Source organism: Stomoxys calcitrans, chromosome 4, assembly GCF_963082655.1.
Source record: "Stomoxys calcitrans chromosome 4, idStoCalc2.1, whole genome shotgun sequence".
NCBI lineage: Eukaryota > Metazoa > Arthropoda > Insecta > Diptera > Muscidae > Stomoxys > Stomoxys calcitrans.
In genome coordinates this window covers 103,178,202-103,205,711 of record NC_081555.1, presented here as the reverse complement: position 1 = coordinate 103,205,711, position 27,510 = coordinate 103,178,202, and the positions used below count along the sequence as shown (strand labels likewise).

Sequence of the window (27,510 nt, the reverse complement as noted above, 5' to 3'; positions counted from 1 at the left end):
TGGGCCACAAATTCCACTGAATATGCTGGAATGGAGTATTGGTTTTCAGAGAAGAAGAGAATCGTGATGGGATCTCTATCCCTCAGGTGTTGAAAACTAAAATATTGAGAATATTTTATTTAAACAAGGAAAAGGGTATATTTGTAAGCCACCTTTCGTCATAAACCATTGAAGCTATATCGAAATATGGTCCAATTTGATCTAATAAATACAAATCACTGTTCAACTTTGGTTCAATATTGCCCTGTTTGGCAGTTATATCCAAATATAGACCGATCTGAACCATAAAGGACATGGATATCGAAAAGCCTAACATAAGTCACTGTGTCAAATTTCAAAGAAATTGGACAGTTAATGAGCCTTTAAGGGGGCCAGTACCTTAAATCGACAGATCAGCCTATATGGCAGCTATATCCAAATCTGGACCTATCTGGGCCAAATTCAAGAAGGATGTCGAAGGGCGTAACGCAACTCAATGTCTTAAATTTCGGCGAAATCGGACAATTAATGAGCCTTTTTATGGGGCAAAGACATTAAATAGAGAAATCGGTATATATGACAGCTATATCGAAATCTGGACCGATCAGAGCCTAATTCAAGAAGGATGTCGAATGGCCTAACACAACTCACTGCCTCAAATTTCAGCAAAATCGGATAGGTTAGGTTAGGTTGAAAAGAGGGTGCACACCTAAGCCAGTATTCGACTTGTTGTGCGCTCTAAAAACTAGAAAGTAACCTCTAAAAAGAAAATTTTAAGTTAGGAATTCCGTGGTACTTACAAAATCCTAAATTGTTTTCAATACCACTCCCCTAAATGGGTTTATGTCTGATATTTTGCTTCCACCTATGTACCGGTATCTGTTGGACGCGAAAGCCGGGCAATGACAAAGGAAATACTCCGAAGTCTTATCATCTTCCCAGCATGCCCTACACATGCTATCACTTGCCGCACCGATTTTTGATAAATGAGGTCATAGTCCTATGTGTCCCGTTATGATACCAGTAGCTATACTGACCTCCTTCTTGCTTCCTTTCAGTAATATCGTCGTCTTCTCGGGAACTGGATCTCCCCATAGTGTCTTTGTTTCCTTGTCCTACCGACCGTTTCGCTGTTCCACAATGTTGCATGCGCATTCGTCGCCCACTACCTTAACTCGGACTGCGTCGACCCAAAAGGCTTCGGGTTAACCAAGTTTATTGACGGCAGTCCTCTGGCCTTCACTGCCAAATCGTCTGCCCTTTCATTTCCCTTACTCCGTTATGGCCCAGCACCCAAACGATGTGGATTTGCCCATCCTCAGAGAAGGTGTTAATCTCCTTATTACACTGCAAGACTGTTCGTGACCTTACCGTCCTGGTTGTTATTGCCCTAATGGCAATTTTACTGTCGGTAAAGATGTTCACACTCGATAGCACCACACCACTTCATGCATTTCGTGGTCGCACGGATCTCCGCCTGCAGGATCGTATTATGGTCAGGCAGTCTAAAACTGATCTCAGTCCCTGGGTTCTCAATGTAAACCCCCAGGCCGACTCTATCCTCTAGCTTTGATCCATCTGTGTAACATGATCTTCCAGATGACAATACTAGGATTCTGTCAATCCAAGATTGTGCCGATGGCAGCAGTACCTCGCACTCGACTTCAAGGTTCATCTCAGGTATCCGATCAGAAACCTCTTCCCTTCCTTTCAGGATTCCTATCGTCGCCTCGATTATACCGCGATGGTATGAGCTGCTCCTATCCTCAATCCATTGTCCCATCGCCTTAAGTCTCAAAGCCGCAGTGGCTGTTTCACACTTAATTTGTATGTCAATGGGTCGAATATCTAGAGTAGTCTCCAGTGCCCTAGTGGGCGTGGTCCTCATAGCTCTGCCTATGCCAAGACAACATATTCTCTGAACCTGTTGTAAGGTCCTTATGTTGCACTTTTTCTCCGTAGGCTCGAAATGGGGCCTGAATCCGAGGATAGTTCACTGGCTCTACAGGAGCGTGATTAGACCAATACTTACTTACGCCTCAGTAGTTTGGTGGCGTGCTACTACTGAGGCGTAGGTAAGCATTGGTCTAATCACGCTCCTGAAGAGCCAGTGAACTATCCTCGGATTCAGGCCCCATTTCGAGCCTACAACCCGTCTACATAGTGCCCAACATCTGTGAGCCTTCTCAGTACGCTCCTGAATGTGACACTTCCAATTCAGTTTCCTGTCCAGGATCAAACCTAAGTATTTGACCTTGTCAGATGTCGAAATCGTCTTATTGAGGAAACGTGGTGCGTTAAATTGGACCACCTTCGTCTTTCTCGTGAACAGGCATATTTCAGTCTTCTCTGAGTTAACATTGAGACCTCTGGGTCTAGCCCAATCATATGCCATATGCAAGACCCCTTTGGGCCATTCTGCATAGCTCGTTCGGATCCTTACCTCTTAGAAGTATTATAACATCGTCTGCATATCAGACGGGTTCAAATCCCACCTCAGTCAGCATCCTTAATAGGTCATTTATGGTGGTCACCCATAGAAGTGGCGATAAAATGCCCCCCTGTGGCGTACCCTGTGCCACTTTCACCCTTATATTTATGCCATGGGGCACCAGTTTATCCACCTGTTCCGTAGCAGATGGTTTATACAGCCTCTTAAGACCGGGTTCACCCTGTACTGGTCCAAGGATTGGATCAGAGTGTCGGTCTGCACATTGTTAAAAAACCCCCTCGATGTCAATGCATAACGCCAGTGTGTACGTCTTGGCATCGAAGGATTCTTTTATTTTATGCACAACCTCGTACAGGACAGTCTCCACCTACCTTCCCTTGACAAAGGCAAGCTGTTTGTATTTGAGCAGTTCGCTGGATTTCCTACTCTTCATCATGGCGTCGACAATACGTTCCATGGTTGTGAGTATAAAGGACGTAAGGCTTATGGGTCTATAGGTCTTTGGTGTCGCATAACTTGCCTTGCCGGGCTTGGATATAAACACCACCCTTGCCTTCTGCCAGGCTTTCGGAGTATATGAAAGTCCTAGGCACGCTGTGAAAATATTGGCCAGATCGTCTGCCTCTTTCTGCAGTAAGGCCGAAAATATTCCATCAGGTCCGGGTGACTTAAATGGTTTGAAGCTCAAGGATTCCTTCACCATATATTACGTTATTATAAATCTTCGATCAACGTCATTATTCCAAAATTCCGGTGTCTCCATGAGTCTCTTCGTATTCCTTGGAAAATGGGTTTTCATCAAAAACCTCAACAAGTCCTCCGTTGTCTCTGCTCTCACTCCCACGTCGTCTACTAAAGTTTCAGTTCGGACATGGGTTTTTGAGACTTAAATGGCTTGAAGCTCCTCAAGGATTCCTTCACCATATATTCCGTTATTATATAAACCTTCGATCAACGTCATTATTCCAAGATTCCGGAGTCTCCATGAGTCCCTTCGTATTCCGTGGAAAATTGGTTTTCATCAAAAGCCTCAACATGTCCGCCGTTGTCTCTGTTCTCACTCCACAGTTTGGACATGGGTTTTTGAGAGAAACTTTTTTATCTTGGCGTCGTCAGCGTTAATCGACCTGTTCGCAGAAAAGCTTCCAGACGGCACGCTTTGCCGCTCTGGTAATCTTATTGCATTCCTTGAGCAGTGTGTAATACACATCCCGAGTACGGTTTAAATCGGTCTATAATCTGATATAGCGCACATATAAGCCGACCTCCTGATTTGACTTCTTTAGTCCTTACAAGCCACATTTTATGCCCGAATAGGCCGAAATTTTGCATGTAATGTTCTGTTATGACTTCCAATAACTGCCAGGAACGGTTCAAACCGATCTTTAACCTGATACATCTCCCATGGTCCAAATCGGTCTATAACCTGATACACCTCCCATATATACCGATCTCACGATTTGCCTTCTTAAGCCCTTACAAGCCGCGATTTTTTTTTTGGCTGAAATTTTGCATGTGGTGTACTTGCAACAACTGTACCAAGTACGGTTCAATTCAGTCTATAACCTGATATAGCTCCCATGTAAACCGGCCTCTCGATCATCCTCGTTAGGTTCCTAGAAGCTTTAATGTTGGCTGTTTTGACAGAAGTTTGGTATGTAGAATAAAATTATGCCCCCTCAACTAAATTTATTTTGTATAAATTTTTAGCAGGATCCATGGTGGTGGGTTCCCAAGATTCGGCCCGGTCGAACTTTGCACACTTTAACTTGTTTTTTATTATGATTGGTATGTTCTCCTCTCTTTGGCTTGCTGTTCATTGTAGCCTTGTGACCTGAGGCATCTTAAGCTGATTTGTTGACTTACATCGCACGTTAATCAAATGACAGGATTAAATAACGACTATGGCCCTTAAGGGAATATCATAGAGATGACACCAAACTGAGTAACACCTCACCCTCTCCCTCCATCTTTGGCGAACAGCAAGCCATCAAATGTCAACCTCAATTGTATTATCATCGTTTTCTGCGGAAATTGAGTCGAAGGCAAAGTATTATCTAACGGATGTCCGTTGTGGATGAGCCCAACCAGCCAGCCTCAACTGACAGTTGAAGTATAAAATCATGTTTTTCATAATTTGATTTTCCTTTTCTGGTAGTATGTGTGCGTCAAGGACTGTTTTTTCTTTTTCTTCTCAAATAAAGAAAAACATATTTTAGCGTTTCCTTCCCAGAAGCGGGAATCCAAGAAACCCAGAATTAACTAATTTGAACTTTGGCCACAACGGCCTTTTTTGCTGGGTTTTGTATGGGCCATGGCTTTGCCTATCTCTCGGTTTGGGGTAGCCATAATTAACTATTGTGTGTTTTCTTTGCCCCGCTTTGAATAACTCAAGCGAATCCTGTTCTCATTTCTGGCACAACAAAAGCCTTTGTTTAGGGCGGCGAACTTATCCCTTTTCCCCTCGTTTTTTTGCCTTTCAGGCTATGCCAAGGGGGAAGGCTATGTTTTTGGTTTAGTTTAACTACAGGATATGCCAAGAATGAAGAAACATTGCATTTGTCTTAGAGAATTTTATAAAGAAAAAATCCAAAATGTCCTTTTCTATTTCCGTTTTGGTTTTTTTTTTTTTTCTTCTTTCCAAAGCATAAATTTAAGGCTCTAAGGGTAACATTTCTAGGCTATTTTATTGTTTTGAAAGGTTAATTGTAGAGTCGTCATCTTTTTAATTTGCTGGTGGAAACAAAAGGAATTGTTAGGTGGCTAAGAAAATTGTGAGGAGCTGTTGCATTAAATAATTTTTCAGATAAAATTATTACCTTGAATTTTTCGAATTTTAATTAGATCTTCCTTGAAAGCATAGTTTTCCACGGTAATCTAGTAATAACAAAATTTTCCATTAACATCATATTTCATGTCGAAAAATATGAAGTCATGCTCAAAAGGACACGAGTGCCGATCGGGACAAAATTGGCAGGAATATACACTCATTATTGGGTCTTAGGTTGATATTTCTAGGTGTTACAAATGAAATGATGGCATAGGTATAGCACCCATACTTTGGTGATGGGTATGAAAATATTTGACTGTAGTCTAAGTTGACCACCTAAAGGAGGCAATAATTGTACTCTACACCACCACTGTAGTACAGGGTATCATTACTCATTGCATTTGTTTGCAACACCCAGGAGGAAGAGATATTGACCCGTTGATAAGTATAGCGATCGACTCAGAATAAGTTTCTGATCCGATTAAGCTATGTCCGTCCATCCATCCGTCTGTCTGTCCGTATGTCTGTCCGTCTGTCTGTCCGTTTGTCTGTACGTCTGTTTTTCCGTCTGTCTCTCCGTCTGCCTGTTCGTCTGTATGTCCGTATGTCGATCCGTCTATCAGTCCGTCTGTCTGTCTGTCTTTCTGTCCGTCTTTTTGTCCATCTGTCTGTCCGTCTGTATGTCTGTGTGTTTGCCCGTCAGTCTGTCCGTCTGTCTGTCCGCCTGTCTGTCCGTCTTTCGGTCCGTCTTTCTGTCCGTCTGTCTGTCCGTCTGTCTGTTTGTCCGTCAGTCTGTCCGTTTGTCTATCTGTTCTTCTGTCTGTTTGTCTGTCCATGCGTCTGTCTGTCTGTCCTTCTGTCTGTCCGTCTGTATGTCCGTCTGTTTGTCCGCCTGTCTGTCCGTCTATTTGTCTGTCTGTCTGTCCGTATGTCGGTCCATCTATCTGTCCGTCTGCCTGTCTGTTTGTCCGTCTGTCTGTTCGTCTGTCTGTCCGTCTGTCTGTTCGTCTGTCTGTCCGTCTGTCTATCCGTCTGTCTGTCTGTCCGTCTGTCTGTTCGTCTGTGTGTCCGTCTGTCTGTCCGTCTGTCTGTGTGTCCGTCTGTCTGTCCGTCTGTCTGTCCGTCTGTCTGTCTGTCCGTCTGTCCGTCTGTCTGTCTGTCTGTCTGTCTGTCTGTCCGTCTGTCTGTCCGTCTGTCTGTCTATCCGTCTGTCTGTCTGTCCGTCTATCTGTCTGTCTGTTTGTCTGTCCGTCTGTCTATGTGTCCGTCTATCTGTCCGTCTGTCTGTCCATCTGTCTGTCCGTCTGTCTGTCTTTCTATATGTCTGTTTATATGTCTGTCCGCCTGTCCATGTTAATTTGTGTACGAACACAAAGTACAGGTCCCAGTACAACAAGATTACCAGAGTGGCAAAACGTGCCTCCTCGAAGCTTTTCTGCGAATAGGTCGAGAGCGTTAATGACGTCGCCAAGATAAAACAAGTAATAGCGTGCTAAGTTCGGCCGGGCCGAATCTTATATACCCTCCACCATGGATCGCATTTGTCGAGTTCTTTTCCCGGCATCTCTTCTTAGGCAAAAAAAAGGATAAAAGAAAAGATTTGCTCTGCTATTAGAGTGATATCAAGACATGGTCCGGTTTGGACCACAATTAAATTATATGTTGGAGACCTGTGTAAAATGTCAGCCAATTCGAATAAGAATTGCGCCCTTTGTGGGCTCAAGAAGTAAAATAGAGAGATCGATTTATATGGGAGCTGTATCGGCCTATAGACCGATTCAGACCATAATAAACACGTATGTTAATGGTCATGAGAGAATCCGTCGTACAAAATTTCAGGCAAATCGGATAATAATTGCGACCTCTAGAGGCTCAAGAAGTCAAGATCCCAGATCGGTTTATATGGCAGCTATATCAGGTTATGAACCGACTTGTACTTTATTTGACATAGTTGTTGAAAGAAACAATAAAAAACGTCTTGCGAAATTTCAGCCAAATCGGATAGAAATTGAGCCCTCTAGAAGCTCAAGAAGTCAAGTCCCCAGATCTGTTTATATGACAGCTATATCAGTTTATGAACCGATTTGAACCATATTTGGCACAGTTGTTGAATATCATAGCAAAATACTACGTGCCAAAATTCATTCAAATTGGATAAGAATTCCGTCTAGAGGCTCAAGAAGTCAAGACCCAAGATCGGTTTATATGACAGCTATATCAGGTGATGGACCAATTTGAACCATACTTGGCACAGTTGTTGAATATCGTTACAAAACACGTCGTGCAAAATTTCATTCCAATCGGATAAGAATTGCGCACTCTAGAGGCTCAAGAAGTCAAGACCCCAGATCGGTTTATATGACAGCTATATCAGGTTATGGACCGATTTGAACCATACTTGGCACAGTTGTTGGATATCATAACAAAACACGTCGTGCAAAATTTCATCCCAATCGGATAAGAATTGCGCCCTTTAGTGGCTCAAGAAGTCAAGACCCAAGATCGGTTTATATGGCAGCTATATCAAAACATGGACCGATATGGCCCATTTACAATACAAACCGACCTACACTAAAAAGAAGTATTTGTGCAAAATTTCAAGCGGCTAGCTTTACTCCTTCGGAAGTTAGCGTGCTTTCGACAGACAGACGGACGGACGGACATGGCTAGATCGACATAAAATTTCACGACGATCAAGAATATATATACTTTATGGGGTCTCAGACGAATATTTCGAGTAGTTACAATCAGAATGACGAAATTAGTATACCCCCCATCTTATGGTGGAGGGTATAAAAAAATTGTCTCAAAAACCCATGCCCAAACTGAAACTTTAGGAGATGACATGGGAGGCCACCGTAGCGCAGAGGTTAGCATGTACGCCTATGACGCTGAACGCCTGGGTTCGAATCCTGGCGAGACCATCAGAAAAAATTATCAGTAGTGGTTTTCACCTCCTAATGCTGGCAATATTTGTGAGGTACTATGCCATGTAAAACTTCTCTTCAAAGAGGTGTCGCACTGCGGCATGCCGTTCGGACACGGACATAAAAAGGTGGCCCCTTATCATTTAGCTTAAACATGAATCGGACTGCACTCATTGATATGTGAGAAGTTTGCTCCTGTTCCTTAGTGGAATGTGCATGGGCAAAATTTGCAATTTACAACGATCGTGTCAAGTGTGGCCAAATTGGTGTGTGACCTTATATGGCTCCCACATTAACCGATTTCCCGATTTGACATCTTGAGGCCATAAAAAGCTTATTAAATTGTGCTGAAATTTTATACATGATGTTTGTTAAGGACGTCCATAGATTGATACAAGTATGGTTCAATTCGGTGAATAGTAAATTTTTCACATAGTGTTTTGCTTAGTATTATCCAAATCGGTCTAAAGCCGTATAAGGTAATCATCCGATTAACTTCAAGAGGCTTCAATTTTCACCTGATTTGACAGAAATTTGGTATGTTAAGTATATGCCCTTAAAGTAAGTTCGTGTAAATTTTTAGCAGAATCCATGGTGGTGGGTTACCAAGATACGGCTCGGCCGAAGTTAGCACGCTTTTACTTGTTATGGGCTATGTACAGCCAGACGGTACGGGCCGTACCGTTTTTACTTCTTGTCAATTTAATTCTTGATATCTTTTGCCAAATTTTTTTTTGGCCCTTAAAGAAGTGGTTTCGGTTCTGGTTTTGATAATTGCCAACGGAAGCCAGAAATTTTCGCCTGCAAGCAAGGTTGTCACTCTTATACAATACACCAATTGAAATTATGTTAATGACTTCTCATGAGGATGAGGACGATGATGTCGTTGGAGGCATTGCCAATAGAGATATGCCATCGATGGCCTAAGCAAATACACAGCATTTCCTAGTAGACGACATGCTACGATGAATAATCAGCCATTGAGTCCTTTGACTAGCATTAAGCGTTGGGTCATACAATTCAACGTCATCACTTCTCGCCAAAGGTAAAACACAAGCAAGCAATGGCATAGATGACTAAGTACCATCCCTCCCCCCCTCCTACCCCACTAAGGAGACCAAAAACCCCTTGACTGAAAGTTGGAGCGAGGGGGAGAGAGAAAGACTGGGTATAATAACATGGGCATTAATTACCTGACAAGTTGCCTTCTGTTGCATCTCTATAGCTCTTCAGTCCCATTAACTTGAGTGCCTGCAAGCATTGTTTACGTCTTGTTGGATATTCGCTGTCGGATAACTCATGCCGCACATCTGAATTGCAAATTAAGACCACCATATCCTTTTCAGCGGCAACAAATGGAATTTGGAATGTTTCCAAAGAGCTAAAACAATGAGCAACAACAAAAAAGAAAGGAAAAAAATTAAGTGAACAAACTCTCAAACAAATCCCATCACAAAAACACATATTCGTACACTCAAACTCACACACACACACACACACAGGTACAAAGCCCTTGAGAAACACAAAGGGATATTGGGACACACTCAAAGCATTGTTGCATTCAAATACGATTTAAATGCATGCATGGCACAGTGAAATACATAAACAATAGCAGAAAAAGGACAAAATTTCACAAAAAGGATTCCTGGCAATATGAAATAGAAAATTCAATTTTCGTGTGTGTTATAAATTTATACAAGCAAACACACTGACGTGGACACAGAAGGAAGGAAATTCTATTTACAGCATGATATCATTGCAAAAAGCAGGGAGGCATAAGGTAATGGAAGTGGAATAAGTCAAAATGCTAATAATGGAACAAATGGGCACTTGGTAAAAAAGGAACTGTTAGGTGGATAGCAAAAGGTCAAATAAGACTCAATTAGGTTAGATTAGGTTGAAAAGAGGGTGTGGATATTAATTCGCCATTACTAAGTGGGGTATATATGTATACCCCCTCATCCGGTGAAGATTGTATAACTTATGTACCAAATTTCGGCACGGACATTGAGTGGTCTAATAAATATGTCACGGTTGAATTTAGTTTTTAAAATTTCAACAAAATCGGGTAATAAATAAAACTTTTATGAGCTTCAGACCTTTAATCGGCACATCGGTCTATATGACAGCTATATCTAAATACAGTTCGATTCGAACCACATTTGGATCCTATGTTAGGAGTCGTTAAACTACTTAATGTTCCAAATTTCAGCGAAATCGGTTAAAAAATAAGGCTTTTATGGGCTTCAGACCCTTTATCTGGAAATCGGTCTATATGGCAGCTATATCTTAATATAGTCCGATCTAAACCATATTTAGGTCAGATGTCGGTAGGATTAAAATAACCCTCTGTTTCAAATTCAAGCAAAATCGGGTAATAAATAAAGCTTTTATGGGCTTCAGACCCTTTATCGACAGATCGGCCTATATGAAAGCTATATCTAAATATAGTCCGATCTGAAACATATTTGGATCCTATGTTAGGAGACGCAAAACTACTTAATGTTCCAAATTTCAGCGAAATCGGATAAAAAATAAGGCTTTTATGGGCTTCAGACCCTTTATCGGTAGATCGGGCTATATGACAGCTATATCTTAATAATGTCCGATCTAACCCATATTTAGGTCAGATGTCGGGAGGATTAAAATAACCGACCGTTTTAAATTTCAGCGAAATCGGGTAATAAATAAAGCTTTTATGGGCTTCAGACCCTTATCGGCAGATCGGTATATATGGCAGATATATATAAATATATTCCGATATGAACCATATTTGGTTCAGATGTCGGGAGGCCTAAAACTACTCCCTGTTTCAAATTTCAGCGAAATCGGATAAAAAAAAAGCATTTATGGGCTTCAAACCCTTAATCTGGAGATCGGTCTATATGGCAGCTATATCCAAATATGGTCCTATTTGGCCCGTTCAAGAACTTAACCAGCGTGCATCAAAAAGACGTATCCGTGCCAAATTTTTAGCTTAATATCTCAATTTTTGAAGGCTATAGAGTGATTACAACAGACGGACGGACAGACTGACAGACGGATAGACAGACAGACACACAGGCACACAGACATCGGTTAATCGTCTTAGAATTTTACGAAGATCCGAAATATATATATACTTTGTAGGGTCGAAAATTGATATTTCGATGTGTTGCAAACGGAATAACTTAATGAATATACCCCCTATCCTAAGGTGGTGGGTATAAAAAGTTAGTTTGAGGCGTCGGGTAAATAACCCATCACTCGGAAAACTTGAAGAGATTACTTTGAAATAAGTAAAAGCGTACTAACTTCGGCCAGGCCGAATCTTGGGAGCCCACCACCATGGATTCTGCTAAATATTTATACAAAGTAAATTTAGTTGAAGGGCATAATTTTATTCTACATACCAAACGTCTGTCACACCAGCAAAAATTAAAGCTTCTAGGAACCAAACAAGGATGATCGATTACATGGGACCGGTTTACATGAAAGCTATATCAGGTTATAGAAACACGGAAAAACTTCTCACATATCAATGGGGCCTCTTTTTTATAGCCGAGTCCGAACGGCGTGCCGCAATGCCACACCTCTTTGTAAGGAAATTTTTACATGGCATAGTACCTTACAAATGTTTCCAGCATTAGGAGGGGAAAACCAACGCTAAAAATTTTTTCTGATGGTCTGCCAAGGATTCGAACCCAGGCGTTCTGCGCCACGGTGGCCCTGAGCCCTTACAAGCCGCAATGTTTGTCCAATTTGGCTGAAATTTTGCATGCAGTTACGACTTCCAACAACTGTGTCAAGTTCGATCCAAATCAGTCTATTACCGGATATAGCTCCCATGTAAGCTGGTCTCTCGATCAGCCTTGTTCGATTTCTAGAAGCTTTAATTTTTGCAGGTTTGACATAACCGATATCCCGATTTAACTTCTTGAGCACCTGGAAGCCTTATTTTTTTGCCCGATTTGACTGACATTTTGCCTATGGTGTTCTGTTATGACTTTCAACTACTGTGCCAAGTACAGTCCAAATCGGTTTATAACCTGATATAGCTCCCATATACCCCGATCTCCTGATTTGACTTCTTGAGCTCTTACAAACAACATTTTGTGTCCTATTTGGCTGAAATTTTGCATGCAGTGTTCTGTTATGACTTCCAACAACTGTGTCAAATACGATCCAAATCAGTCTATAACCTGATATAGACTTTTCAACCATATTAGATGTGATGGCTTCAAGGACCGTGCGTTGGTATGTTGCATTTGAATCGTATGAATAGCGAAAACGCATCTATGATGCAATTACCACATTAACCACACTCGACAACCCTACCACACTCGACAACTCTACCACACTCGACATCCCTACCACACTCGACAACCCTAACACACTCTATTAGCTGTACTTTTCCCAATGCATGTATTTTTGTGTAATGACAGACATTCTTTCTGTGACAAATTACACTTCTTTCGTACTACAAATGATTTTGTGCATCTGTTGAAAGTTGTATTGATGGCTTCGAACGCTAAGACAATGGCAATGGCTCTCGGTATTGTTCTGTGTGCCCACAGATTCGAATCCTGGCCTGGCTCTGCCTAATTTTTCATTTTTCAATTTTTTTGCCTGTAAGAGCGAAGATCATTAAATTTTACAATTTATGTTTGTTCAACAAAAATTTCATAAAAATCTGGGCAGATTCGGATCCCATATATATGTATCGCTCGATTTCCAGTTCTAGAGCAACTGTAAGCGCATTTATCAACCGATCTGTCCAAAATTGTTTACAATCATTTTAAAATTTGCATTACGTGTTTTTAACGGAATCGGTTCATATTTAGATATAGCACTCTTATATACGTTTCTTCCAATTTTGAGGCACTTTTATACCCTCAACCATAGGATGGAGGTATACTAATTTCGTCATTATATTTGTAACTCCTCAAAATATTCGTCTGAGATCCCATAAAGTACATAAGTTATTGATCGTCGTGACATTTTAAGTCGATCTAGTCATGTCCGTCCGTCTGTTTGTCCGTCGAAAACACGCTTATTTTCGAAGAAGTAAAACTAGCCGCTTGAAATTTTAGGTCGGTTGGGATTGTAAATGGGCTATATCGGTCCATGTTTTAATATAGTTGCCATATAAATCGATTTTGGATCTTAACTTCTTCAGCCACTCCAAGGCGCAATTCTTATCCGATTTGGAATTTAGCATGCTAAGTGTGATTGAAATCGCTTCATAACCTGATATAGCTTTCATTTAAACCGATCTGGGGTCTTGACTTATGGAACTTTCAGAGGGCGCAATTATTATCCGGTTAGGCTCAAATTTTGCATGTGTTTCGATATGACTTCCAACAACTGTGCTTAGTGTGGTTCAAATCGGTCCATAACCTGATATAGCTGTCATATAAACCGTTCTTGAATCATCACTTCTTGAGCCACTAAAGGGCGCAATTCGTATCCGATTTGACATTTTGCATGAAGTGTTTTGTTATGACTACCAACAAATGTGACAAATATGGTACAAATCGGTCGATGTTTTGATATAGCTGACATATAAACCGATCTGGGATCTTGACATCTTAAGCCTCTAGACGGTGTAATTATTATCGGATTTGGCTGAAAATTATAGCGGCTTCTCCCATGACCTTCAACATACGTGTCAAATATGGTCCGAATCGGTCTATAGCCTGATACAGCTCCCCTATATAAACCGATCTCCAGATTTTACTTCTTGAGCCCCTAAAGGGCGCAATTCTTATTCGAATCGAACCACAATATGATATAGCTCCAATAGCCTAGCAATTCTTTTTTTTTATCCTCTGTTGACCTAAAAAGAGATACCGGTAAAAGAACTCGACAAATGCGATCCATGGTGGAGGTTATATAAGATTCGGCCCGGCCGAACTTAGCACATTTTTACTTGTTTCAACTGATTTTCTCAAAATTGGGCACAGAGCGTTCTAAGTTGTTTTTAAATCAAAGTTTGATCAAAGTTGTGCCGGAGCTTTGTTCATATCCAAACCACATGATAGAGCCTCTCTAAATAAAAACTACTCATCAGACAGAGATCTTGGTCCATTTCAAAAGAACACACATACATACATATCTCATTCTGTCCATGGACATAGCATGAACATTTCCGGAACCAAGAAATAAAGGACATATGTTAAATTCCATTGCATTATACATACACTTCTCATCCACCACAATGGAAAAACCACAAAACAACTAAATAGAATTTCATCATTTGAGAGTGACACATGTATGACCCTAGGGCCAATGCTTGTCTCGCATATTCGTTTGCCCCGAGTCCTTTGTAATAAACGAATAGAGACGAAAACTTTTCCATGTTTTTAGCTGTGTAGTAAAGTTTATATGCCCACACTAATACTCTGTGCACAGCCACACTCACTCACAGATACAATGAAATCATGGTACAACAATTGGGATTATTAGCTGTGCTAATATTCCCTCGGAAAATACCATAATTTGTTATGGTTGTTTTTTCCCCATTTTGTTTTACTAACTACCATTATTTGTCCTTCTTTTGTCTTTTCTTATTTAAATATCCATTTTTGTTGGAATAATTCTGTTTCACCTGTGTTCACATGATAATTTACTACCATTCCCCCATAGGTACTCCCCAGGTCCTGTTGATATCCTTCGATGGTAATGTATATGAGATTTTTTAATTCGTCTAACTTTTCGAACAAACTCCATCTTTCTGTAGAGCAATGGTCGTAAAATTTTTAGCTAAATTGTAAAAGTTTTCATTGTATGTGTTTGGTGTGTGTGTGATTCGTTGCTTCAATGCGGAAGCACACCTTTGTTAGTTTTGGTGTCAATGTGTGTTAGATTTCTTTTGTTCTTATATTCCTGTCGTCTAACGCGCTTGACTAGCCACTGCTGAGAAAAGTTTTTGTAGCCCCAATTTCAAATCTTTTGAAAAGAATTTCTAATGCACTGAGAGACAAAGGAATTATTAGCAGAATATTCTCAAAAATTCCCAAAAATAGTGAAATTAACGGTACTTTTGGATCACCTTATGACGAAGACTTTAAAAACTTCGATACAGGTGTTATTTATTTGTATCCTATTTTTCATACGAATATCATTGGATATCATCATGAGGCCAATGTGGCGCTGAGATTAGCACGACTGTCTATGACGCTTAGCACGTGATTTAAACTCCTGGCGAAAGCCACTGCTGCTCTTCAAAGAGGTGTCGCACTGCGGCAAGCCGTTTGGACTCGACTATAAAGAGGAATCCCCGTTATCATTGAGCTGATGCTTGCTCAGTTAAATGTTCATGGGCAAAATTTGCAATTCAGTAGTATAACAGTTTGCAGTTTAGCAGTCATTGAGCTTAAACTTGAATCGGACAGCACTCGTTGATATGTGAGAAGTATATAAACATTTGCATTACAGTGTACAGAATAACAGTGCCAAGTATAACAGATTGCAGTAAAGTTGATTGTTCTAAAACGGTTTGCAGTAAAAAAGTTTCGAGTATAAAAATTTGAAGAATAACAGTTTTCAATTAAGGAAATTGCTGAAAACAGTTCATAGTAAAAAAGTTTGTAGTATAACAGTTTATGATATAACAGTGTGGAGGCCACCGTAGCGCAGAGGTTATCAAGTCCGCCAATTATGCTGAACGCCCGAATTCGAATCGGCGAAACCAACAAAATTTGTCAGCAGTGGTTTTCCCCTCTTATTGATGATCCCTTATTTTTGAGCTTAAACTTGAATCGCACTGCACTCATTAATATATGAGTAGCTTGCCCATGTTCCTTAGTGGAATGTTCATGGAAAAAATTTGCAAATTTAGTATAACAGTGTACATCATAAAACGTTGTAATGTGTAGTTAACAGTATAACAATTAGGGGTACAACAGTTTAGAGTAAATTTGGATAAAAGCTTAACGACAATGTGGGCCCGGGGGTCTACATAGATAACCCAGGAACTAAAATCTGTTTTAAACTGCCTGACCAAAATATGATGATGCAGCCGGAGATCCGGGCGATCACGGAATGCGTGAGGTTGTGTGGTGTTAACGTGAGGACCACGTCGTGTGAACATTTTTAAGAACAGTAAACTGGCCGTCAGGGCAATAACAACCAAGACGTTAAGGTCAAGAACAGTCTTGCAATGTAAGAAGGAGATTAACGCCTTCTCTGAGGATGGCACAATCCGCATCGTTTGGTTGCCAAGCCATAAAGGAGTAAGGGGGAATGGGAGGGCAGACTATTTGGCAGTAAAGGCCAGAGGACTGACGTCGACAGACTTGGATAACCCGAAGTCTTTCGGGTCGACGCAGTCCGAGGAAAGGGAGAGAATGGTGAGCTGGCATGTAACACTGTGGAGCAGCAAAACGGTCGGTAGGATGTCGACAATCCTATAGGGACACTCGGATCTTAAGAAGACGAGACTATTACTGACAGAAAGTAAGAAGGAGATGCTTTGGGGAACGTTAAACCATTTACGTCACCCGGACCTGATGGAATATTTCCGGCGTTACTACAAGAGGAGGGCGACTGTCTGGTGCCTCATCTGGCAACTATATTCATAGCGTGCTTAGATTTTGCATATACTCCGAAAGCCTGCCAGGAGGCAAGGGACCACCCAAGCCCGGCAAGGCAAGTTATGCGACACCAAAGGACTACAGGCTACACACCTGCAAGCCTTACGTCCTTTCTACTCAAAAGCAAGGAACTTATTTTGGACATCATGATAAAGAGTACGGCATCCAGGGAACTGCACAAATATAAACAGCATGCCTATGTCAAGGGAAAGTCGGTGGAGACTGCTCCGCACGAGGTTGTGCATAAGATAGAAGAATCCTTCGATGGTAAGACGCACACATTGGCGATTTGCGTTGACATCGATGGGGCGTTTAACAATGTGCGGTCCGACACATTGATCCATTCCAGTCTCTAAGGACCCGGTCCACCGGGTGGATAAACCATATGCTAAGAAACAGGTGGATAAATTGCGGGTCCATGGTATAAATATAAGGGAGAAAATGGCACAAGGCACGCCATATGGGGCATTTCATCACCACTACTTTGTATGATTACGGATGCTGACTGAGGAGGGATTTGAATCTGTCTGCTATGCAGACGATGTTATAATACTTCTTAGTGGTAAGGATCCGAACCAGCTAAGCAAAAGGTCCGAAAAGATCTTGCATATGGCATATGACTGGGATAGACCCAGGCGTCTCAATGTTAACCCAGAGAAGACTGAAATATGTCTGTTCACGAGGAAGACGAAGGTAGGCCAATTTGCAATGCACCACGTTTTCTCAATGAAACGGTTTAGATATCTGAGAAGGTCAAATGCTTAGGAGTGAGTGATCTTGGATAGGAAACTTAATTGGAAGTGTTTCAGGAGCGTACTGAGAAGGCTCACACATGTTAGGCACTACGTAAACGGTAGGCTCCAAATGGGGCCTGAATCCGATGATAGTCCACTGGCTCTACAGGAGTGTGATTAGACCAATACTTACTTACGCCGCAGTAGTTTGGTGAACTGCTATGGAGAAAAAGTGCAACATAAGGACCATACAACAGGTTCAGAGAACATGTTGTCTTGGCATAGGCGGAACGATGAGGACCACGCCCAGTAGGGAACTTTTCTAGATAACCGACCCATTGACATACAGACATTGACATAAGTGTGAGGTAGCCACTGCGGCCACTGAGACTTAAGGCGATTGAAGAATTGATTGAGGATGGGAGCAGCTCATGCCACCGCGGTATAATCGAGGCGACGATAGGAAACCTGGAAGGAATTGAAGAGATTTCCGATCGGAAACATCTCTCAGAAACATGAGACGAAACTTGAGGTCGAGTGAGAGGCACGGTATTACCATCTGGAAGTTCATACTGCACAGATGAATCAAAGCAAAACGACAGTGTGGTCTTGAAGGTCTACATTGATAACCCAAGAACTGAGATCTGTTTTAGACTGCCTGACCATAATACGGTCCTGCCGGCGGAGATCCTGGCCATCACGGAATGCGTAATGTGGTACGGTGTTAAAGTGTGGACATCGTTTCGTGAACATCTTTACGGTCAGCAAACTGGACATCAGGGCAATAAGAACAAGGACGCTAAGGTCACGAGCAGACTTCTATTGTAAGATAGAGTATAACACCATTCCTGAGGATGGCATGATTCTCATTGTTTTGGGCATGAGGAGGTGTGGTGTTGAAGCTAGGACGCCGAAGGTGAATATCTTTACGAAGAGTAAACTGGTCATTAACAGTCTTAGAGTGTATAAAGGCGATAAACGCCTCCTCTAAGGATGCCACGATAATCATTGTTTGAGTTCCGGGTCATAGCGTAGTAAGGGGAAATGAAAGTGCAGACGATTTGGCAACGATGGCCAGAGGAGTGCCGTCGATACACTTGGTTAACCCGAAGCCTTTCGGGTCGTGGCAATCGGAGTTATAGCCGTGGGCGACGAATACCCATACAACCCTGTGGAGTAGGGAAACGGTCAGTAATCCTATTGTAAAATCGGTGTAGCAAGTGATAACATGTGTAGGGCATGTGGGGAAGATTAAGATCAGACGTTGTATGCTCATTGCCCGACTTTCGCGGCTAAAAGACACCGGTACTTAGGTGGGGACACAATACCAGACATGAACAAACTTAGGGGAGTGGTATGGAAAACAATTAACGAATTTGTAAATAGCACAGAAATCCAACCTTAAAATTTTCTTTTACGCGGATACTTTTTAGTTTTTATAGTGCATAACAAGCCGATTACTGCCTTTGGTATATGTCCATAGTGGTATGGGGCGGATTAATTCCGAACCCTCCTTTCAACCTAACCTAAAAAGGAGCTCAGTATAGCTTTCGGCATCATTACGGGACATGTAGGACTACGAGCTCACTTATGCAAAATCGGTGTGGCAAGTGATTGCATGTAGAGAAGATGAGGAGATGTTGGAGCATTTCCTATGTCAATGCCTGGCTTTCGCGGCTAAGAAACACCGATACTTAGGTGGGGCACAATACTAAATATGGGCGTGGTATGGAAAACAATTGGGGATTTTGTTAGTACCACAAATTTCTTTTTCGAGATTACATTTTAATATTTAGAGTGCACAACAAGCCGACTAGGTGTATGCCCTTAGTGGCATGGGGCGAATTAATATCCGCATCCTCTTTTCAACCTAACCTATTCGTTGTGACTTACAAAATCTGTGGTAGGTATGGTCCAAATCGGCCTGGTATATAAACCGATCTCTCGATTTTACTTCTTGAGACCCTAGAAGCCGTTATTGTTTTCCGACTTGGATAGAAATTCCCAATCAAATTCCCAATGCAAATTTTGATCATGAACATTCCACTAAGGAATGGGTGCAAACTTCTCACATATTAATCAATCCGCAATCCGATTGAAGTTTAAACTCAATGATAAGGGGCTTGTTTTTGTAGCCGAGGCCGAACGGCGTGCCACAGTGCGACACCTTTTTGGAAAGAAGATTAACATGGCATAGTACCTGACAAATGTTGCCAGCATTAGGAGGGGAAAACCACCGCTGAAAATTTTTTCTGATGGTCTCGCCAGGATTCGAACCCAGGCGTTCAGCGTCATAGGCGGGCATGCTAACCTCTGCGCAACGGTGGCTTCCGACCCTGCAAAGTATATATATTTCGGATCGTCTTAACATTCTTAGACGATTTTACGATGTCCGTGTGTCTGTCCGTCTATCCGTCTGTCCGTCCGTCTGTTATAATCACTCTACAGCCTTCAAAAATTTGGCACAGATACGTCTTTTTGATTCACGCTGGATAAGTTCTTGAACTGGCCAAATCAGACCATATTTGGATATAGCTGCTATATATATCGATTTTCCGATAACGGGTCTAATGCCTATAAAAAAAACTTCATTTTCCATCCTGATTTTGCTGAAATTTTGATCAGTGAGTAGTTTTAAGCCTCCCGAGATCCGACCTAAGTATGGTTTAGATCGGACTATATTTAGATATAGCTGCCACATAGACCGATCTCCTGATAAAGGGTCTGAAGACGATAAAAGCTTTATTTTTTATTCGATTTTGCTGAAATTTGAAACAGTGGGTAGTTTTAGGTCTCCCGACATCCGCCCCAAATATGGTTCAGATCGGACTATATTTAGATATAGCAGTCATGTAGACCGATCTCCCGATAAAGGGCCCCAAGCCCATAAAAGCTTTATTAATTGTCCAATTTCGCTGAAATTTAAAACAGTGGGTTATTTTAAACTTCCCGACATCCGCCCCAAATATGGTTTGGATGGGGCTATATTTAGACATAGCTGCCATATAGACCGATCTCCCGATAAAGGGTCTGAAGCCCATAAAAGGTTTAATTATTGCCCAATTTCGCTGAAATTTGAAACAGTTGGTTATTTTAAGCCTCCCGAGATCTGACCTAAGCATGATTTAGATCGGACTATATTTAGATATAGCTGCCATATATACCGAACTCCCGATAAAGGGTCTGAAGGCGATAAAAGCTTTATTTTTTATTCGATTTTACTGAAATTTGAAACAGTGGGTAGTTTTAGGTCTCCCGACATCCGCCCCAAATATGGTTGAGATCGGACTATATTTAGATATTGCTGCCATATAGACCGATCTCCCGATAAAGGGTCTGAAGCCCATAAAAGCTTTATTTTTTAACCGATTTCGGTGAAATTTGAAACAGAGGGTAAATTTAAGACTCCTGACATCTGACCTAATTATGGAACAAATTGGGCTATATTTAGGTATAGCTGCCATATAAACCGATCTCCCGATAAAGGGTCTGAAGGCGATAAAAGCTTTATTTTTTATTCGATTTTGCTGAAATTTGAAACGGTGAGTTGTTTTGGGCCTACCAACATCTGACCAAATATGGTTCAGATCGGATTATATTTAGATATAGCTTCCATATGGACCGATCTTCCGATAAAAGGTCTGAAGCCCATAAAAGCTTTATTTTTCATACGATTTCGCTGAAATTTAAAACGGTGAGTAGTTTTGGGCCTACCAACATCTGATCCAAATAAGGTTCAGATCGGACTATATTTAGATATAGCTTCCATATAGACTGATCTCCCGATAAAGGATCTGAAGCTCATAAAAGCCTTATTTATTACCAGATTTCGCTGAAATTTGAAATAGTGAGTAGTTATAGGTCTCCCGACATCCGCCCCAAATATGGTTTGGATCGGACTATATTGAGATATAGCTGCCATATAGACCGATTTCCCGATAAAGGCTCTGAAGCCCATAAAACATAATTTTGTATCCAATCTCACTGAAATTTGGAATAGTGAGTAGTTTTAGGCCACTCGCCATTCGACCCAAATACGGTAAAAATAGCTGTCATATAGACCGATATGCCGGTTAAGGGTCTGAAGCTTTCATCGAATTGTAATGGGTTTACATATATTCCCGAGGTGGCGGGTATCCAAAGTTCGGTCCGGCCGAACTTAATGCCTTTTTACTTGTTCTATGTTCCATAGTGTAACCAAACTATCTGCTATTGATTTGTTATAAACACAAACAGATGCAGAGGCGAAAAACTTCAATTAGATTGCCAACAATATGAAGCACCTTGGATACAAAAGTAATTTTTAAGATATATAAAATTTATGGCTTCTGCCTTGCTTTTGTTCTTAAGTTCACTCATGTTATCTTCAGCAACCACAAAATGTACGATATGGCATTTGAAAAGGAGAAACTCATAAGTTTCCCTAAGTTAAACATTTGCATTCCCATTTTGATGTGTGTCTTTTGCAAGATGCGCGCACTGCCAGCGCACGAGCTTCTCAAGAATGCAATCTGCCATAAAATCCATTTGAGAATGGCAAATCTAATTTGAAATTTATGGAAATGAGAACAAAAGAAATGCCACTTTTAGAGTGACATTATCAGTGGCAAAGGTGGCAATCCTTACCCACACAGAGTCCTTAAACCAGAGCTGAGACTCTTTTTTGTGCTGTTCACTTGGCACCACATAAGGAAACTATGGAGAGAAGATATTATAGCACAAATGGAATACGGCTGAAGATATCAGTGTATCAGTGTTATAAGGATAGATGTTGGTAGGTGTTACTTACACTCTAAAAAAGCATCGTAAAATTATTTTATAATCCTTTCAGGATTTTCATATCCCTAGAACTCCTAAAAACTTTGGAAATGGGATACCATACACTGATTTCATTTCTGAGGAATTGGTTAATTTGTACTTTCCTACTTATGTTCAATTCCCATACCCATTCCAAACTTTAGTCATGGGCATACTTTACTTATATTTAAATCTTTTAACGCTTTTGTTTTTCAAAGTTTGTAAAAAAAAAAGTTCGTCTCCACTGGCTGCTGATGTTGGTACATTTTACTGTCAGCAACAGTGCATTTTGTAAACAACTGTCACATAAAGCATTACATGCAGCGTGAATGTGTTCTCGGCAAAAGTGCTAACAAAAGCGCATTTTACTTTCACATTCGCTGCCATAGCAATCTTCTTTTCGACTCCCCTACCTCCTACCAACAACACCCAATTCCAGTGTATACTGCTATCCTATTCAAGGCAAATTTCCGCATTTTAGCTCAAAGTTATTTGTTGCTGTCACATTGCTGCAGCACATTTCCTATGGAAATGACTTTGGTGTTGAGAATTTTTTTTTTTGATTTTTTTTTATAGAAGCTTAGGAACAATTTAAATATTTTATGCTACATTCGCGAAGCTTTGGTGAACACTAATGTGATGTGTTACTAACCAACCAAGCAGGGAGTTTGAGAAAATTTTATGATATGTAAATTATTTGAATTCGAGTAAAACCCTCTTCATGTGCAAGAGATGCTACGAATACTGAATGTAAAAGACAATGGAAAATAGCACATGAGGAATACTAAGAAACACCAGCTTTTGTTACAATTTCATGCAAGCTCTTATTGTGCATATGCCTGCCGAGCATAGAAGGGCTTGAATTTAGAATCAGTGTACAACGCCGTAAAAGTCAAAGGTGGTACAAACTTAAGAGTCTGTGACGTAAGTGCATATTACGCAAAGCCTTGGCAACCAATTTCAGTTTTTGATTTATGTATCTAAAATGTCTCCAGACTCCTTTTTGCACATGAAAAGTTTGGCCTTGCTGAACTCAGGATTACCAACTCCATGAGTATACGTTCATCCTATACAAATTTCGTAAATAGGATGAGGACCACGCTCACTAGGTTACTGGACACTATTCTAGACTAAATAGTGAGGCAGCCACTGCGACTATGAATAGATGACTATTTCAAATTTGACCAAAACCGGATGAAAAATGATCCTTTTATGGGCTCAATACTCTATTGGGTTGCCCAAAAAGTAATTGCCGATTTTTCATATAGTCGGCGTTGACAAATTTTTTCACAGCTTGTGACTCTGTAATTGCATTCTTTTTTCTGTCAATTATCAGCAGTTACTTTTAGCTTGCTTTAGAAAAAAAAGTGTAAAAAAAGTATATTTGATTAAAGTTCATTCTAAGTTTTATTAAAAATGCATTTACTTTCTTTAAAAAAATCCGTAATTACTTTTTGGGCAACCCAATATATCGGGAGATCGGTCTATATGGCAGCTATATCCAAATATGGTCCAATTTGGACGATATTCAACAAATTTCATCGAAATAGGATGATAAATGCTCCTTGAATAGTCTCACTAGCTGGACAGGGCCCACTCCGCTGCGCCTTCTTTTACTTTATATGGAACAAAATTATCCTTTGAATATTTATTGTTGACAATCATATTCTCATTTGGATTTTGGTAGTAGAAAGTGCCCCAGGGTGGTGGTTGATGGGTTAAGGGGGTGGTGTGGACCCCCAGTGGTCCCGTAAGTGGGTATGAATTTCCTGCCCTGCTTCCAAATACCCTTCTTTTGTGCCACAAATTGTCAAGATCCGCAGACACTTAGCCCTGAAAAAATATTAGCATCGTACTCCATCCTCAAAAACCATTTTTAAAACCCCATATTGCCATTGGTTTAAGGGGAGTTTATGGAATGAGGCGTCCCCCAGACACTTGACCCCAAATTGTTTATTAAATTCGTTTTTAAACCTCAAATACCTTTCATTTGTGCCACATATTACAATGGTCGGTAAATTCATACTATTTGGGGAGTATTTTGGGGGAAGTAGCGGTACCCCAAATACATGGTCCTACTTTTGGAAATCTGATTCGTATTGTATTCCCAAATACCTTTTTTTGAGGCCCATATTGCGTCGGTCAGTAAATTGCTGTTTGTGGGTTGTTTTTGGGAAAAGGGTAGAAACGCAGAAAATTGGTTCCGAAAGTGGGTATCAATTTCGTGCTCTCCTCCCCAATACCTTTCACTTGAGCCCCACATTGACATGATCGGTAAATATGTCCGATTTAGGGGTGTTTTGGGGAGTGAGGTCGTCGCCCAAACACTTAGCCCTGGAAATATATCACCATCTTGCTGTACTCTCAAATATCATTTATTTGAACCCCATATTGCCGTTGGCCTCAAAATTGGATATCAAATGCCTTTGCTAATCTCAAATACCTTCTATTTAAACCCCTTACTGCAAAAGTCAGCAAATATGTCCGGTTTGGGGTATGGGCCCTAAAAACTATCAATATCGAGTTCCACTCTCTTTAAGACCCAAATTGTAATGGTAAGCAAATACGTCCTATTTGCGGATGGGACGTCGGTTAGACCTTAAGTCCCGAATGTTGATATCAAATTCGTAGTCTCCTCCCAATTACCTTTCATTTGAGCCCCATATTTCCATAGTCGAGAAACATGACCGTTTTGGGGACTGCTTTGAGGGATGGGGCGGCCACTCAGTGACTTGGCCCTGAAAATATACATAAGAATCTTTTTCTACTCTAAAATACCTCTTATTTGAGCCCCATATTGCAATGGTCAGCAAATACGTCCTATTTGGGTGGTTTTATGGGGTTGGGGTGGCCCATAATCACTTTTTTTTCCCGAATATTGATATCAGATTCGTGCTTTACTCCCAAAAACTTTTCATTAGAGCCGAATATTGCTATGGTCGTCAATTTGTCCCCTTTAGGGGGTGTTTTTGGGAAGGGGTGGGCCCCCAGAAACTTTGTCCCACATTTGGATATAAAATTCGTTTTTGGTTTTGGGGTTTGGGGTGATCCCCCTAACACTTGATCCGACAATTGGATATCAGATACGTTTTCTACTTTTAAATACCTTTCATTTGAGTCGCATATTGTCTTGATTGGACTATATATATATATATATATATATATACATCTGGTAGATTTTGGGGGTGGGGCGGCCCCCCACCCGAAATTTGGATACCCAATTTTTGTTTGTAGGTTACTATAAGAGAGCACACAAAATTTCGGTTAAATCGCACCACCCATCTCCGAGAGATGGATCGAAGCTGGAGGACAGAATGGGCCTGGGGGTCTCTATTGAGAATCCAGGGACTAAGATCTGTTTTTGACTGCCTGACCACACAGTCCTGCAGGGGGGAATGAAAAATCAGACGATTTGACAAAGAAGGCCAGAGGATTACATTTAATAACTTGGTTAACCCAAAGCCTTTCGGGTCGAAGCAGCTCGAGTTAAGAGCATGGGCTACTAGCGCTCTGTAACACTGTGGAACAGCGAAACCGTCGACGAAAATCCTATAGGTAGATACGGATCATAAGAAGACGAGACTATTACTGAAAGCGAGTAAGAAGGAGGCCAGTATAGCTTTCGGTATCAGAACGGGACACATAGGTTCACCAGCTCACTTATACAAAATCGGTGCGGCATGTGATAGCATGTGTAGAACATGTAGGGAGGAAGATGAGACATTGGAGCATTTCCTATGTCATTGCCGGCTTTCTTGATTTCTTGATCATCTAGAGGGCGCAATTTTTTTCCGATTTCGCACTTGGTGTTTGGTATCACTTTAAACAATTGTACTTAGAATGGTTTAAATCGGTTCATAACCTGATATAGCCGCCATATTAACTGATCTCCCGATTTGACTTCTTGAGCTTCTTGAGGGCACAATTCTTATCCAATTTAGTTGAGATTATGACGTTTGGTATGACTTTCAACAACTGTGCCAAGTATATTCTAAATCGGTTGATATTTTTGTTGTTGTTGTAGCATTTTGTTGTGTTCTATCTTCCGTCTGTTTGATTCTGTTGAGTGTCCAGATCCAAGAACTCTGCGACTAAGATGGGGTGCGTCCACAGGGATCTGGGTCTGAGTAAAGTGGGTGTGGCTTAGCAGTTAAACAGGTGACGTGTATCATGTGGTCCCTGGTCACAATCGGGACATACATCTTGCACGTCGGCATCAATCGTTACTTTGTAGGAATTGAGGCGGCTCTGCATCTGCCGGAACGTAATTGAGCCAGAACTACTCTGGTTTGCCGGGGGAGGTTAATTTCTTTAGGTGCAACTGGAGGTGGTCGTTTTCCAAGAATGACATTTACCCGGTAGCTGTTTACCGCATCTGCCACCATGACTGCATATATGTCGTTTAGACACGCATCATATGCCGCATGATCTAGAGGTTCCTTTTGTAGCGCTCTGGATCTCTGGATCATGTAGATCTCCTTTAAGGCTTCTGGGCGGTGATTACCTGCGATAACAGCCCAAAAGGTATTGCTTAGACAACATGTAATTATCTCTTCGCACGGTTAGGATCTTTGTCTACTGATGGAGGTGGTCCACGTGAGAACTGAAGAGACAGTTTGTCGCAGTTCGGAGGACGGCATTCTGACAGATCTGAATATTGTTCCACTGCATGTCACAGAGCTGACGAGGTCACACTGGCGCTGCATATCTAACCACAGGACCGCCAGCTGCTTTTTACGTGGTCAACAAGGCCTGGGCTGATTGAAGCCACGGCAAATGTATGCGGTGATGGCATGAAAGGAAGTTGTTGGGCTATATAGTCTTTGGAATACATGTTGCTGCTCCGCGAATGGAAATTCTCCTACTGGACTCCGGAGAAGTAACACCTTAAACACCTTTGCTATTGGTGAGAGAAGGGAGATCGGTCTGTACGACTCCCCAAGCTCAGGTCCTTTCCTGGCTTCAGTAGCGGGATCACTCTGCCCATTTTCCAGACATCGGGAACTATAAGAGTGTTCAAAGACAGTTTGAGGACAGCAGTAAGATACTCCACTACAGGTTAATCCAGATTCTTCAGCATCAGTGTAGAGATTCCGTCGGGGCCCAATGCCTTGAATGATTTGGCGCCACGGATGACATTCGTAACTTCGCCCACGGTAAATTGTGATGTTTGTCCATCGGCTCAGACACCACGCCTACTTGCCCCGTCACTGTCGGGATGCACAATAAATTGACAGTTGAACAACCTGACGCATCTTTTCGGATCAGTCACAGT

The 27,510-nt window shown here is 41.3% G+C and overlaps 1 protein-coding gene across 2 annotated transcripts in view; it reads right to left on the bottom strand.

The window, feature by feature from the left end:
* Positions 1-27,510, bottom strand: part of LOC106089678 (galactokinase) — a 156,564-nt gene that overhangs the window by 85,624 nt on the left and 43,430 nt on the right. For both annotated transcript variants that reach the window (XM_059367804.1, XM_059367806.1), the window contains exon 6: positions 9,322-9,509. In XM_059367804.1, coding sequence (XP_059223787.1) covers positions 9,322-9,509 — 188 coding nt within the window. The remainder of the gene's footprint in view (positions 1-9,321; positions 9,510-27,510) is intronic.